At 36.7% G+C, this 15,905-nt stretch overlaps 1 protein-coding gene and 1 pseudogene across 1 annotated transcript; both read left to right on the plus strand.

The window, feature by feature from the left end:
- The first annotated feature begins 394 nt into the window (after positions 1–394).
- LOC126593371 (uncharacterized) lies at positions 395–11,906 on the plus strand. The gene is made up of 18 exons (XM_050259416.1): positions 395–961; positions 1,330–1,852; positions 2,440–2,691; positions 3,117–3,208; positions 4,019–4,229; positions 4,957–5,135; positions 5,225–5,452; positions 5,767–5,951; positions 7,188–7,281; positions 7,385–7,441; positions 7,544–7,678; positions 8,458–8,526; positions 8,762–8,878; positions 10,027–10,188; positions 10,290–10,418; positions 10,532–10,633; positions 10,900–10,979; positions 11,073–11,906. Exons 1-18 carry the CDS (start codon positions 446–448, stop codon positions 11,437–11,439), a joined length of 3,498 nt encoding a protein of 1,165 aa, XP_050115373.1. The 5' UTR covers positions 395–445; the 3' UTR covers positions 11,440–11,906.
- A 2,233-nt stretch (positions 11,907–14,139) lies between these two features.
- Positions 14,140–15,429, plus strand: LOC126593801 (uncharacterized; annotated as a pseudogene).
- Positions 15,430–15,905: the final 476 nt, after the last annotated feature.

The following is a 15,905-nucleotide window of genomic DNA, read 5'->3' on the forward strand; positions in this document are numbered from 1 at the left end:
GAGAAATGAAATCTTGGACCATTTTTATACAGGCTGCCGGTAAGAAATTTTTCAGTGTACCTAAAAGAATATATCTCCTCATCACTTATATTATGACATATGATAAACTTGTATTCCAATCACATGGAAAAATCTCTTCGCCATCCGACCAAAATCATCAGGAATCACAACACCAAATAACCTTCAACTTGTCAAATATGGAAGTTATTATCCCATCCGGTTCTTCCTTCAAAATGCCTTTTTGTCGTTGAATTTCGATTTCCCGAGCGAATTGGGCTTTTAGTATTCAAACCTAGAAATTACTCTAGGCCCAAAGCCCAAGGCATCCATTTGAAACCCAAACAGGTCTTTTCAAACCCAACCTACCCAACCCAAAACCGAACCCCCTAAAACCCTCCCGTCCTCTTCCGCAACCCCGTAAAACCGTCCGAAACCAAAAACCACCATGGACGAAGACCACCACCACGACCTAGACGCAGTCGAGCCATTCAACGATGTCGCAGACATTTGCCAACAGCTCATGGACCGCTACAAAAAGTCCTCGGCTCCCCAGCACCGCCACCTCCTCGCCACCGCGGCTGCTATGCGCGCCATCCTCGCCGCCGAGTCCCTCCCCCTCACTCCACCTGCCTATTTCGCTGCCACCATCTCCTCCATCGACGACATGTCTTCATCCGCGTCCCAGACCCTAGAACCCACTGCCACAGCGGCGCTGTTGTCGTTCTTGGCCATGGTGCTCCCGTTGGTGCCTCCGGGGAGCGTCTCGTCGGCCAAGGCGGGCGAGGCTGTGTCGATGCTGATGGGACTTCTGAAGAGAGAGGAGGAGCTATCCATGCCCGCTGTGAGGGCTTTGGTAAAGTGCTTGGGGGTTTTGGTAGGGTTTTGTGATTTGGAGGATTGGGGATCTATCAAATTGGGATTGGAGACGTTACTCAAGTTTTCCGTCGATCGGCGGCCCAAGGTAGGGTATTTGCTGCTATTTTCTTCCTTGTTAAATTATTTATTTACTACATATACTTAGCATAAGTGGGTTTAAAATCTGTAGACTTGGTGTCAGCTGCATAAGGAAGTATGAGCTTTGTGCATAATGGCTTGGTAGTGTTAACTTCTATAGGGAAACTTCGAAAATTGTTACCAATTTACGTGTAATTGATCCCAATATGAAGTCATTTCAAGTAATTTATATTTACTCTTTTATATTTTTTTTGGAATTATTGAAGAATGCGGGCCTTAGTGTAATGTTACCGTTGTGATTTGGAGGGAATGAAACAAAAACAGCCTTTCCACAAGGCGGGAACACTAAGTATGTGGTTAAATTTCTTTTTGCAGGTCCGGAAATGTTCTCAAGACTGTCTCGAGAACGTTTTTAAGTCGCTCCAGTCCCGCACTGTTATCAAGGAGGTTAGCAAGTTGATACTGTCTAAGCTCAAAGGATACATGCCTTTGGCGGTTGAATTAAGTGCTTCACAGACATCAGATGGACCTAAAAATCTAGAGGTCCTTCACATGCTAAATGTGGTGAAACTTACCATTCCCTTTCTGTCAAAGAAAGTCGGTTCAAAGCTTCTCTCAGAAATAAATGAGCTTGTTGTTTCACGGTTCTCAACACTCACAAGGCATGTACTCCAAATTATTGAAACGTTGTTTGAGAGCTCAAGAGCTAATGCCATTGTTTCTGAAACAGAGGCGACTATAGCTTCTCTTGCTTCATACGTGTCTTTGGGAGATGAGGTTCCCTCGGACACTGTCATGTTGGCAGCAACCTTGTTAAAATCTTCTTTGTTTATACTTCATGCTGGAGAATCGACATCGTGGATTAATAGTCTTCCTCTAGTTTGTAGTTCTGTGGCAGGTATGCTTCTTTATTGTATTTACTATTTCAAGGTTTCTTGATGCTACTTTATTAAGCTCGACATCTAGCCAATTTATTGTAGTCTCTAGCAAGTCTTGTTTCAGTTGAAATATAGAAGGCGTTCTTCTCATGGTGCTTAGAAATTGACTATCTCATCATTCTACTCAATATCATATTTCTTTACGACAGCCTGACATGGTTGGTGGTGATTCTTTTCCCTAAGATATTGTCACTGATTATCCTGACATGTTTCAGTGCCATACATGAAGCTATTGTACTTTTCTTTTCTGACTTGTTTATATTCGCAAGTTTGCTAGACGTTAAATGCTCTTAATTGTTTAGTTGACGTAAAGCGTTTGATTTTGGTGCCATACTATCCTGAAGGGTATAAGAAAGGAATAAACTTTCTCAGCATGTGTAACCATGTATATGTCATCTCTCTATAAATTCGTTACCAAAGATATATATTATTCTTCTGGTTTGCTTTAATAGTTTATGTTGCTAATAGTAGTCATGTTATGAACTTGTGAAAAATGTTGATCTAGCTTTTAGTGGTTCTCTAATCCATATTGTCTTAACTCATTTAGGTCTTCTGACTTCTGAGGCTAGCACTGCATCACACGCTTCAGATATTCTTAAAGAGCTGATAAGCCAATTTGTGGATCAAAAAAGTCTGCTGGTGGGTGAAAGCCAACCTTCAGATGATGAAGCACAAGAGACTATGAAAGCAAGTGCACTAATATCAATCTGTACTGCTTTTGAGGATGCCCTTAGAACTTGTAAAGGAGTGCCAAATGAGCATCTTTTGGGGGTTATATCGGCATTGTTCCTCAAGCTCGGTATGGATAAATTGGTCATTTGCATGATTTCTTTTGACAAAGATTTATAGAACTACTGCATAGCCAAATTATTATTATTTCTTTTATTCTTTTGGTTGAATGCTACACTCATATGCTTTGCTAACTTTTGAGTTAGTTATTGTAGTTCATTGTTGAAAACGCATTGCATTTGTCGATAGTATTTGTTTTATTTAATTTTTAATTTTGCAGTTTAGTCAACTAATTTCATGGCCTTGCACACTCTTTCGGTATATCACAATTGTTTGTCATTTAATTGTTATGGTTGTGTCATTCCATTTCTGGAACTAAACAATTTAAAATTTTTGTTCTCCAATTGGTTGGAAGTGCTGTCACTAATTTACATCTTACATTGTTTCGTTCTTGTAAGTTAATTTCTAATAGTTACTTTGGATTTTTGGTTATAGGAGGAATCTCCTATGTCTATATGAGAAATATTCTTCTCAACCTTGCCAACTCAATGACCCTTGCTAGTGGGGACAAATCTAACACCGATCATGTAAGTCTGAGTGGAATAATTGACATTTGTAATAATGATAGGAAATTGGTGCAAACTGCCAATTCTTATCTATAGTTTGTCATCTTTTTTCTCATTTTTGTTTTCTTATACTTTTATTATAAATTTGAGCAATTCCGAATTCTATTGAATCCCATAATCTGTTGCTTGTTAGTCCTAGATCCAACTTTCCATTTCATGTTCATTTCAAGTGTAGTTATGTGTAGTGGGTTCTGAAAATATTCATTCATTGTTTTTAGGGGTAAAGCCCCCCATTCCCCCCACAAATACACACACAAGAATTATATGTTCGTACTGAAGTGCTAAAAAATGCACCGGAAATAAAAAAGTAAGCATTAGCTCAAAATTTTGATAAAATCAGAGTATTAGTTGATGAAATGATCATTCTATACTTCGACCGCTGTTTTTAGTTTGGTTTGGTTTGTGGTAGTTTTATATTAGACTTGCAATTTTAGCTTCTGTTCCAGTGGCCAGATAACTTTACACACTCTCGCACACATTTGATTACCAACTATATGGCCTGTATTTAAGGATTTGTTGTTTTACTTGTCCTCTTATAAAAAATAATTGTTCTTCATCAATGGCCTATTTTAATAATTTGTTTTTAGCGATTAGATTCAATACGGACAACTGAAGTCCTAAAATGGGTTAGATGATTGCACCTCACGGAGTTAACTATATTTGTTCTATCAGGTTGAGAAACAATTCCATGTTTGAGGATGTTGTAACATAATCTCTGGGTTTGTAATGGTGGCAATTTAAAAATGATTGATATCCCTTTTATAATTGCAGCTTCAGAAGTGTATTGGAACTGCTGTAATTGCAATTGGACCTGAGAGGATACTTGAACTTGTTCCTATATCTCTCAATGCTAGTGACTTCACCTGTTCAAACATTTGGTTGGTACCTATTTTGAAAGATTATGTTGTTGGAGCATCACTTGGTTACTATATGGAGCATATTATGCCTCTTGCAAATTCCTTTTGTCGGGCCAGTGGTAAAGGTATTTTCTTCAGACTATTCATATATGAGACAAAATTAACTGGTAAACTTGCATATTTGGATTTATGTGTTTGCAGCTGTAATGCTTTAACAGGGTTTAGTTTTATCATTCCAAGTCTTTATCTATTCAGCCTCTTTTTTGGCATAATTATCTTTTTTCTCTTTGAATGATGTTCATACAAACACATAAAAATTGCAAAACCTCGCTCGTGACATACAATTCAATTTAAAGCCTAGCCATTCAACTCATTAGAAGAGACATCCAAATCACATGAGAATAAAAAGACATAACATGAAAATACTAGTGATCCTGCTTGCTGGTTCTTTTGTTTTTGTTTTTATCGTTTTTAGGTTGGAAACCAGACAATTTTATGAAACAAAACCATACAAGACATTGTGAACTAGAAGTATCTCTAGAGTTTACTCAGACCGTACAAGAACAGGGATCATTTTATTTCTAGTGTTGAAGCTTTCTTCAAAATATGTTTAATATTTGTCACGACTCACGACCTCTCCATGAGTTGAGCCTTTTCCCTTTTTGGGTTTGATTTTCTTACTATGGGGTACAAGTTCAATGAAGTGAGGAATTAATTTGTCACAAACCCTTTTCTTTTCTATGGTTTTTTTTTTCTTTTTTACTTTTTGATGGTTTCCATAAAGTAATATACCATTTCACATAAGTCACCCATTTCTGGACATTACATTCTCTTTTGCTCCTCCTTTTCCAGTTAAAAAGTCAATAACCAGTCAAGATCTACAGGCTCGTGCACGTGATCTGTTGGGATTGCTGCCTGCTTTCTGTAATCTTCCAACTGATATATGCCAAAAATTTCGACCGTTGGCTGAGATTTTAGTAACATTTCTTAAGGACTCCTTAATGCATGAAAATATTGCAGTTGCCTTGCAGGTGATGTTTCCTTCATAATAATTAGAATTCATATGGTTCACTTGAAGTTTATTTATTTATTCACGTTCTTATTATATTTTGATGTCCAGGTTCTTGTGAATCAGAACAAAAGTGTACTTGACCAAAAAGATGGTGCTGGTGACACGAAGTCCTATGCAGTAAACAAATCTTTGTTAGAGTTCGGCAACTTACCCACTTATTCAAAGAAAACTGCTACCAGAAACATTAAGGCTTTGACATCATGTTCTTCTGAGCTGCTTATTGCTCTAACAGACTTATTTCTTTATTCACCCCCTGAGAAGCGTTTATATCTAAAGGTTCTCCATTCATCCCTTGTTTAAACTTCATTAATTAGCCAGAAATTGTTAGCATGTTTCAAACCAACTTAGATTTAGCTGGTTTGTTTTTACTATGAGGAACACTAATGCCTTCAATTAGGTGAAATGCTTTGGACAACTAGGTTTGGTTCACTGTCCTCAATTTTGTGATATGCTATGTTAATTCAGAAACTTTGGACCAGAATTAACTAACCTGGATTAAACGGACATCTTATGTATATTTTTTTCGCCATGCTGATTCAAATAATCTTTCTCCATGTTGACTTGACTTATTTGTATTCTAATTTTTCCAGGATGCCATAGGATGCTTGGCTTCAGTAACTGATTCTTCCAATGCCAAGAAGATTTTTATATCATTGCTTGAGAAGTTCCAGTTCAAAGATAGTAGGCATGAGCTTGGAAAGTTGGAGAGTCAGACTGATGCATCAGCTGGTGAGGAAGAACACAACCTAAGTACTAGAGAGAAAGATGCTCTGCGGTAAGCTAGGGACTCCTGTTTCACGTTATATAAAAGTGGAGAAAGTTTACATAAGTGTGGTATGTCTGTTTGAATTGTGATTCTCTAAATAGCAAGCTCAGTGTGCATTGTTTCATTTTCAGGACATGCCCTTGTATTAAAATTTAAAAATGAGTCTTACATTTGTTCAAGAGCATGATAACCTTGTTTTGCTTTCATTTTGATTTTATTGGGTTTGCATCCTAGTGTTTTAGTTTCATGTACACATTTTTAACTCTCTCCTGGTTAGATGTTTAAATTTTTAATGAGGTTCTTTTAGATAACAGCACTAGCTAGCTATCATAAAAAAAATGGCATTGGCTAGATGAATTCTCAAGCCATCCTTCTTCTGAATGTCCTTACAGCTATTGGGATTTTTCTTCTTTTTCTTTTGAGGTCAAATAATTTTTATTTATTTTTTAAATTGGGGTTCAGTCAATCAACATTTTGTGTGTTAGGAGTAGGTTAATGGGTGCAAGAAAGAATTGATGATGCCTTGGAGATGGATGGAGGTGGTGTGGGAGAAGGTCGAGTGTTGGGCGGCTCTTTTGCCTCATGATTAACTAGTGTCTTAAGATAGATGTAGTTTTTTCAATTAATGTTTTTCTTGTCTGCTCATGTTGGATTACTTGTCTACTTGTGTGTTCAGGTTTTTTGTTTGAAATACAGTTTCTAAGTTTCAGAAAAAATGACACATTTTGTTGCGAGTGATTTTTCTTAAATGAGCAGCATCGACTTTAATTTTCTTTTCTATTATCTTTAGTTCAGAGGTCGCACTTGGTGCGATGGCAAGTGCCTTCGCCCATGAGCGGTAGGTGTCGGGTTCGAGACTTGGGAGCAGCCTCTCCATAAATGGGAGTAAGGCTAGCCGACATTCACCTCTCCCAGACCCTGCGTAAAGCGGGAGCCTTGTGCACTGGGTACGACCTTTTATTATCTTTAGTTCCAAATTAGAAGTTCTCCTTGAAAAGCACTTCCACTGGATACCATGTAAATTTCTGAGGCAATTTCTGGAATGCTTGAATTAGGAGTGTTATGGCAAACATGGAGTCTATGCAAATGTTAATATGTCTAAAGGAGCTTTGATAACTATTTTTTGAGGGAACTATGATGACTATTTCTTTCTCGTGATAATTGTATTGATGATATCATCAAATTTTTTTTATTTTATTTTATTTTTGTAAATAATTGGACTAAATTTGTTTTGTATTCCTACAGATGCGTGATGATGGAATTAGCATCTTCTTTTGTTAAAGGAGCCAATGAGGATCTTATTGATCTAATATATACGTTTGCTAAAGATACTTTACTGGTAAAGTTGATTTTTAACGTTTCATGACATGTTTTTGATTCATACATTGTATTGTAACTGTTACTTTTTTATTTCTAAAGTTCTAACATAATTTTGTGTTTAGAACGATGATGAGATCGCCATTTATGAAGCATATCATACTTTGAGCAGAATTCTAGAGGTATGCATTCTCATCTTTGTTAAAATTTTCATAGGTAATGCTCTTGACATGCTATGTTCATGGCTGAAGTTCCTTATCCCTGTTTGTATTGACCTAATGCAGGAGCATGATTGGTTCTGTTCTTCTCGGTTTGCTGAATTGATTGATCTGCTACTTGGTTTGAGATCTCCTGTTGATATCATATCTCTAAGGAGTCGCTTTGCTAGTTTCCAGACTTTAATGATTCATACTTTGAAGGTCAGATTTATCTGTGATTCTGTTTAAGAATGTCATTCATATCTATCATTTAGAAATATTGAAATTGTGCCATTGTCTTGATAGAGTAATAGAAGTCTTGATTTGTTTCAGAGACGTTTGTTATGTTGTACGTGCACACATGCAGCTTTCTGTGCATTAGAGAAATATAGATATATAGAGGGTATTGTTTATTAGTATCAATTGAGCCGGAGGTTTGTTTTCGATGGGTTATGGGTGTCCACTTGTTGAGGTTGAGGGTATTCTTTAGAAGGCAGGGAAAGATGACATGGAAGCAATACCGTTCAGTGATACTATTCGTGTGGAGTGGAAAATTGTTAACCAAGTCTATGAGCTTTGTCATTTTACATCAAAGAACTTTGCATCACTTCCTTGAGTGTCCGAGGTCTAAAACTCTGTTATGGACGTATCTTGGTAATAAACTTGTTTGTATTTTGATAATAAACATGTATGTATCTTGGTAACCAAGCGCGTGAGCCCATGACTTTTGTCATTTTAAATCAAAGAACTTGGCATCAATTTCTTGAGTATCCGAGGTCTTATGCTTTTGTACCAGCTATAGTTGTATATGTATAATCATTTCTTATTTGTTCATTTCTTCAAAATAAAAGGTTCTCAATACCTTACTTTTGTCAGCATCCTATAGTTATTCTGTGTAAACATGTATTCTTTTTCTGCCATACATGTGCAACTGTGAGAGTTTTTGTGGGATTAGTGATCAATTGAATATATTGTTTAACCTTTGTAATTGATTTTTGCAGATAGACTCAGAGGTAGAAAATTCAAAGTCGTTTCTTATTCTCAATGAGATCATACTCAAGTTAAAAGATGTAAGAACTACGTGTAGGATAGTGATGATTTGCTTAACGTTGTGACATATCCTTTTGTTATTACTCTTGTTGTGTTGTTCCATCTTATTGAGGTTGCCTAGCTTACTCTCTATGAATTTTCGAGTCTGACTTAGAATATGAGCCTTTTGAATCTTCTGTATTTGATTATCAGGCACAGCTTCTGAATACGAGACAATGGATCTGTTAATAATTTTTAGTGTTTTTTGATTCGTAGGCCAAGGATGAAGCAGTCAGGGAGGCAGCTTACGATGTACTCCTCAAAATAAGTGTTAGCTTGAGAGATCCATCGTGTGTCAGTTCAGATGGACCTTACCAGAAATTAATTAATATGGTAAGGGGTTCACTTATCCCAGTTCAAGTTCTTGACATGTAATCTAGTGCATGCTGCTTCATCGATTATGTGACCGAGTATGGTAGGTATGTACTCTACTCAAATGATTGGTATAGAAGTGAGACGGAGGAATATGAAACTCCAAGGCTATGATTGGGTCAGGAACTTTTAAGTCCCAAGGGATTTAGGCCAAGTGAGGAAGACAGAGACTACAAAGGGTGATCACAAATGCACTTCTGACCTTCACAAAGGCATGTATGAGGGATTTGTAAATGACTCCTTCCATGTAGTCATTTGCAAATCCCTTTTCTCATGCTTTTTTCAATGCTTATGAAGTGCATTTCTAAATCCCTATATCTAACATGTTGTAATCCATTCAATGCTAACTTGGCCTAATGGTTCGAAGTCCCTCAACCAAACATAGCCTAAGGTCCCTCCATTTTGAAGAGTGATTTGTTTTAGTTATTAGGGGCCGAGGTCCAAAACAATTACTTAGTAGTCATTTTAGATATAAAAATTTATTTTTTATTATATTGTTAAATTGCTTGACTAGATTACATTCATATGTATATATCTGAATTATTTAGTAGTTTTAGTTATTGTTTTGTTAAGTTCTTTATTATGTTTCTGAGGTTTTGTGGTTGAGTGGCTCTGGTTGTCTGTGATGGTCTTCTTGACCACTCCTCCGTTCTTCCCTCTTTCGGGTTTTAATATAATCGTTACTTTCTCAAAAGACAAGCTGAACATGATCAACATTCTTGCCCCAGCTTTAGGCGAGTGTTGGAAATAGAAATATATTATGATTAGGACTCCCATAATGCTTGGTTTCCTGATTTGATCGTAAATTAGTTTCCTCCTGTTGCGTTTATACTCTATTAACCTATTTTACTATTTAGGCAGTGGAAATGGATTCTTGCTTCTTCTATTTTCTCAAAAGAAGCAAGATATGAGTAAAATGTTGCATCAAATTGAAACCTCTTTAGTTTCTTGTTCTCTTTAGTTTCTTGTTCGTTATATAAGTAATATTACTAATATGTAGCAAATGGAAATTAGCTTGCTCCATGCTTTGCATGCTTACCTGCGTTATGCTCTTGTTGGATGAGCTTTTTCTGCTTATGTTTATCGACTTATTATTTTATAATATTCAGATAATGGGCTATCTTACCGGTGCATCACCTCACATAAAGAGTGGAGCAGTGTCTGTGCTATCAGTGCTGGTGTATAAAGATACAGATATTTGTCTTTCAATGCCCGATCTTGTTCCCTCTATTTTATCTTTGTTGCAAGGGAAAGCTTTAGAAGTTATAAAAGTGAGTGTCATTACTTCTGATCACTATTAGTGTTTTTTCGTCTATTGATTGTTTTTGCTGGGCCTGAAATGCTAATGAGTTTGTTGCTACACATTTAACAGGCTGTTTTGGGCTTTGTAAAAGTACTAGTATCCTGTTTAGAGACTAGACCTCTGCAACGGCTTCTTCCTGATATTGTCAATGCAGTTCTCCCATGGTCACCAGTTTCGAGACATCATTTCAGATCAAAGGCACGTACAGATTTAGCAATAATGCTTTTAGTGCCTGGACAAATGCACACACATATTTATGTTTGCAAATATTTTTACTTTTGGCACCTTAATCAGCACCATTTTACCTACAGGTTACAGTCATAATAGAGATTTTGTTAAGGAAGTGCGGTACTGCATCAGTTCAGTTTGCTACACCTGATAAATACAAGGGTTTCCTGAAGGGCATTGTGGAGGTAATTTTTTTAGTTTCCATGTATTAAACGGTTTTGGTGGTTAAGTTTGGGGTACTCATGCTGGAACAAATCCTGCAAGAATTGAGCTTCGTAATACATGATCTGGAATTCTTTCCTATTACTCCGTCAAATTTTACATTGTAAATTTCACAGAGAAAATATGAATATATTTGTGTGTGTGGGTGTATACATACACACGTATACACACATATATATTTAGTTGAACCAAATAAGAAATTGATTTTACATTGCAAATCTTACTGCAGAGCCGCCATAACAAGAAATCTTCCAAGGAAGTTGCAGCAACCGATATAGACACGGGTCATGCAGACACTACAACCAACAGGTCTGATATTTTTGTACGATCTGTTTTACTGTCCAATACACTAACTTTTTGTAGTTTACATCTACTCATTTCTCTTGGAACTCTTTTTAAAAGGACGGAGGATAAAAAGCGCAAGAGATTTGGTAAGCCACATGAAAAGAACGGATCAATGGAACATAGAGAGATGAAAAGGTTGAAGAGACACATTCCTAACAACCAGAGAACCAACGACCTTCATACTTCTGGCGGTGATGGATTCAAGTGGACTAATAAAGGTAGGCAATCTGATCGAGTAAAATCAAATAAAGACGAGTCAGAAAGAAGTGGAAAGACAAATAAAGAGAAATATAGTAAAGGTCCCGCAAGTGGCTTCAAGAGGAAGACGGATAGCACAAATACGAGGAAGGATGCAGCTGCAATGCCTAGACCTCACACTTCATCCAAATCATTCAAACACAAGAAGGTTGGGAGAAAAAACTAGATAGTTCAGTAGGGATTTCCTCGATATGGGATTGCTCCTGCATATGTGGAGCGTAACAAAACCTGCACCTTCCTGCCCCATAACATTACCCATGAGTTTCTTTTTCACATGGAGCTTTGCAGTTTAAAGATATGGCAATGTGGCATCTTGCTCTCCATCTAGGGCCCGAGTAGGATTGGCTTTCGTACTTCCGATCCTTTCGGAGAAACCTGAAGCAAATGCCTTGGTTTAGTGGAAGCTGATTCTTGCTATATTTGGGTCTAGGGATTAGCTTGACGGCTTTTATGTACCCATTTTTTGTTTCCCCTACATGTGTTTTGTGTTTGATATGTTTGTTTAATTTAAATATTTGGTGGTATACACCGTGCAATTTTATTTGTGTTTTCTTGTGATCTTGTAGTTCTCTTGTAGACGAGGCAACTTGATAAAGAAGAAAAGATGGATTGTTAAAGTGGATTTTTGATTTAGGGTAAAAGACTGTTTACTACCCTCATGTTTCGTGGTTTTCAACATTTAGTACATCATGTTTTTTTCGTCTCAGAGTCATACCTAAAGTATAAATTTTGGGACAGTCTCATACATCCGTTAGTCAAAATGTTAAGTTTTTCGTTAACTGTGACGTGGCGCACTGACTGGGCGCCACGTGTCATCCACGTTTTTTTTTTTCTTTTTTCTTTCTTTTCTTTTCTTCTTCTTCCTCCAACTGCAACTTTCTGTTTTTTTTTTTTTTTTTTTTTTTTTTTTTGCTTCTTCCTTTTCCTTCTTCCTTCCTTCCTCCTTCCTTTCCCTGTCTTCCCCTTCTTCCTTCTTCTTCCTCCGAAATCTGGGGAATTTTTTTTTTTTTTTTTTCTTTCTTTTTCTTCCTCCTTCCTTCTCCTTCTTCTTCTTCTTCTTCTTCTTCTTCCTCCGAAATCTGGGGAAGTTTGTTTTTTTTTTTCTTTCTTTCTTCTTCTTCCTCCTTCTTCTTCTTCCTCAAAAAAAAAAAAAAAAAACACTTTTATATTTTCTTCCTCTTCTTCTTCTTCTTCTTTCTCTTTCCTCCTTTCTTCTTCTTTCTCTTTCCTCCTTTCTTCTTCTTCTTCTTCTTCTTCTTCCTCCGAATCTGCCCAGATTCAATTTTTTTTTCTTTTTTCTTCCTCCTTCTTCTCCTTCTTCCTTCCCCTTCTTCGTTCTTCTTCTTCTTCCTCCGAATTTGGGGGAAGATGAAAGTGTTTTTATTTTTTATTTTTTTGAGGAAGAAGCAAAAGGAAGAAGCAAAAAAAAAAAAAAAAAAAAAAAAAAAAAAAAACAGAAAGTTGCAGTCGAAGGAAGAAGAAGAAGAAGGAAGAAGAAGAAAAGAAAAGAAAGAAAAAAGAAAAAAAAAAAACAACGTGGATGACACGTGGCGCCCAATCAGTGCGCCACGTTACAGTTAACGAAAAACTTAACAGTTTGACTAACGGATGTATGAGACTGTCCCAAAATTTACACTTTAGGTATGACTCTGAGACGAAAAAAACTTGATGTACTAAATGTTGAAAACCACGAAACATTAGGGTAGTAAACAATCTTTTACCCTTTGATTTAATTATAATCTCTCATTTGAAGTTGTTTAACTTAGCTCTCAAATTTTAATTTTTTCGTTCCAAGTCGGAACTTCGGTCTCTTTGTTTAGTTGGAACAAACTATTGTGCAAGTCTATCCGTTTTAGGAGGACAAGGTAAGGGTAATTACCGTCTGAAAAGTAATTGTCTTTGGACAACTCCTCCACTCGTTGGGCTTGGACAAGGACAAGGGTGATTACTATTTACATATACATTATTATGTTATGCCTTGTAAGTGTAAATTATGTAAGTTTGTTTTTTGAAAATTAAACTCCATGTTTAACTCTGATAGTTTAATTTCAAATACAAAGCAAAACATAGCGTTGCAACAATCATAGGTAACTAAACATAAAAGGTGAATTAAGAAGATGGTTGGATACTTTTTCCTAACCTTTTTCTTTTTATTCTCATTTATTTTCTTATGTTTGTTTTCCATATTTAACGATTGAATTAATCATTGCCGTTTGATTATTTTTTTTTCTTTTTATTATTGAATCTGACTTTTTAGATCATCAGGCCGTTGAAAATCCAACGGTTATTGTGTCGCCACGTTAGGCAGCCGTTGCAAGTTTTTTATTATTGGTCGCCATCAAGATTTTTTCTTTTATTATTTTCTTCAACATGAAATTACTAATGTGGCCACCAAGGTTTTTTTTTTCTTTGACAAACGACAACATTAGTTTGTTAAATTATTAGTTGTTTTGGGGAGGGCGATCAATGGGGACGAATCCACACCAAAGTGCATGAGCATGATTACTTTTGGCAAAGTAGTAAAGCGTCATCTACAGCCATCAAAGTATTCGATAACAAACAAAATAAGAAATCTGTTGTGAAATTGAGGATATGTATGCAGTAGAACATAAAGTAAATAAGACACAATATTTACGAGGTTTGACAAGTGTGCCTATGGCCTCAGAACAGCAGTAGTATTTTCTCTCATTATCTGAAATAATGGGAGTACAAAGATGACCCTCACTTTTTTTTTCTCTACCTCTCTAGCATTGGCATAGCTTACATGAATTTTCTCTATTTTTTGTGTTGTGTTCTTCAATGATGCAAGTACCTCTTTATATAGAGGTTTTCATTCTTCTTTGGTCATATTTGGTTGGCCATGTTTTTCAACCTAAGAAACTTATTAAGATATTTTCTTTGACAACATTATAAAGTTACGGTCATATTTGGTTGCTTATTATAATGGCCGTTTAACATCTCCATTTATGACATAATCATGTAAAGATTCAATAACTAGCAATTAAACAGCCTCAAAATTTATTTGAAAAAAAAAAAGAGAGAATTAAAAGACTAGAACGGCCTTAAAAAAAATTTAAAAAAAAAAAAAAAAAAAAAAAAAGACACCCAACAAAATTCAAAAATCAGCGTCAAATGTCCGCCTAAACCGACATGCCTAAAGCTGAAGCTAACGGCTATAAAACCAGCACGCGGATTCTCTGTCTTCCTTCTTCTCCATTGATCTCAAACCTCTCATCTCTCTCTCTCTCTCTCTCTCTCTCTCTCTCTCTCTCGCTCATCAAATTTCAAGTTTCAAGATTCAAATTTTCAAATCTCGGATCGATGTCAATGGATTTTCAGCGTTCGTCGTTCTCGTTCCGATCTTCCGACTACTGGGTCCATATGACGCTGCAGGGTTTCCAATCTCTGGCGGACTCTAAGTCCCAATTTTTCGGCGAGCTTTCTCTCCGTCAGGACCAGATTTTTCAGAAACGCTTCCACGCCTTTATTCTCGATGAATTTCCACTGGGTCATGATCGCTACGCTACGCCCCGTTTCGCTCACTCCCCGAGTTGCGCGCTCACTTACGATCTCTCTCCTCTTCCCTCAACCTCGATCCTGCCATCTACGAAGCACTAGCCCCCCAGATCAAACCCATGGCCCGGAAATTGGCAAACCCTAATGGCTCCATGGGCATTGTGGTTGAGAAATTGGGGGCAGAGAGATTTTTCGAAAGGGGAGACGACAACTTGGGTTCTTGCAGTGTATGTTTGGAGGAGTTGTCTGGTGGGACTGCGAGTGAGCTCATTCGGATGTCGTGCTCTCATGTCTATCACCCATCTTGCATCCCTCGCTGGTTCAACATGGATAAGAAGACGTGTCCCAACTGCCGATATCAACTCCATGTGGATGTTGCTGCTGCTTTGTCAAATAAAAGTTTGCGATTCATCAATTCTTTAGTATTCGTTGATTCTTTATTTGTTAGGATAAGTGTCGATATGTGTAACTTACTTTGTAAATCCTTTTTACAAAACGTGGTTGAAATTGCAATACTCACAATTTACATACTTTGTTTGGTTTAGCTTTGTCTCTGTTGTTGTGTTCCTGCCGGGATACCTTGTTCATCCTGTTTTTTAATTTCCTTTTCTTGAATAAAGATTTCTTGTGGTTTTTGTTACATTCAAAGAGGTAAATTAACGGAATTTTATTAAAGAAATAATTCTAAACTCGGGTACAAGTTCATGGACGAATTCTAAACTTCTATTCTTGTGGTTTTTGTTACTATAATTTTTGAAAGGCCTGCCAAACTATAAATAATTTTTTGTTACATTCAAAGAGGTAATAGCGCCAGTTAGGTCTCGTCTTGGCGCTAGGCAACTGGCCACCCCCCCCCGATTAATGCCTAGACGTTTGGAAATTAAGAAATTGCGCCTAAACTTGCTGAGGCGCCCGCCTAGCCCGCCCAGACCTGTCTAGGCACCAACTGGGTTGCAACTCACTTAAACAGAAAATAGATAGCTTTCATTTTGCATTTTATTTTTTTCAATAAATTGTAAAGACTTGTTGAATACTTAAATAAACACACATTATATGATTGTTCCCCATGTTTTCATTATGTCCAATACTTCATAATATATATGTCATTCTATTTTG

This window comes from Malus sylvestris, chromosome 12 (genome assembly GCF_916048215.2).
Source record: "Malus sylvestris chromosome 12, drMalSylv7.2, whole genome shotgun sequence".
NCBI classification, from domain to species: Eukaryota; Viridiplantae; Streptophyta; class Magnoliopsida; order Rosales; family Rosaceae; genus Malus; species Malus sylvestris.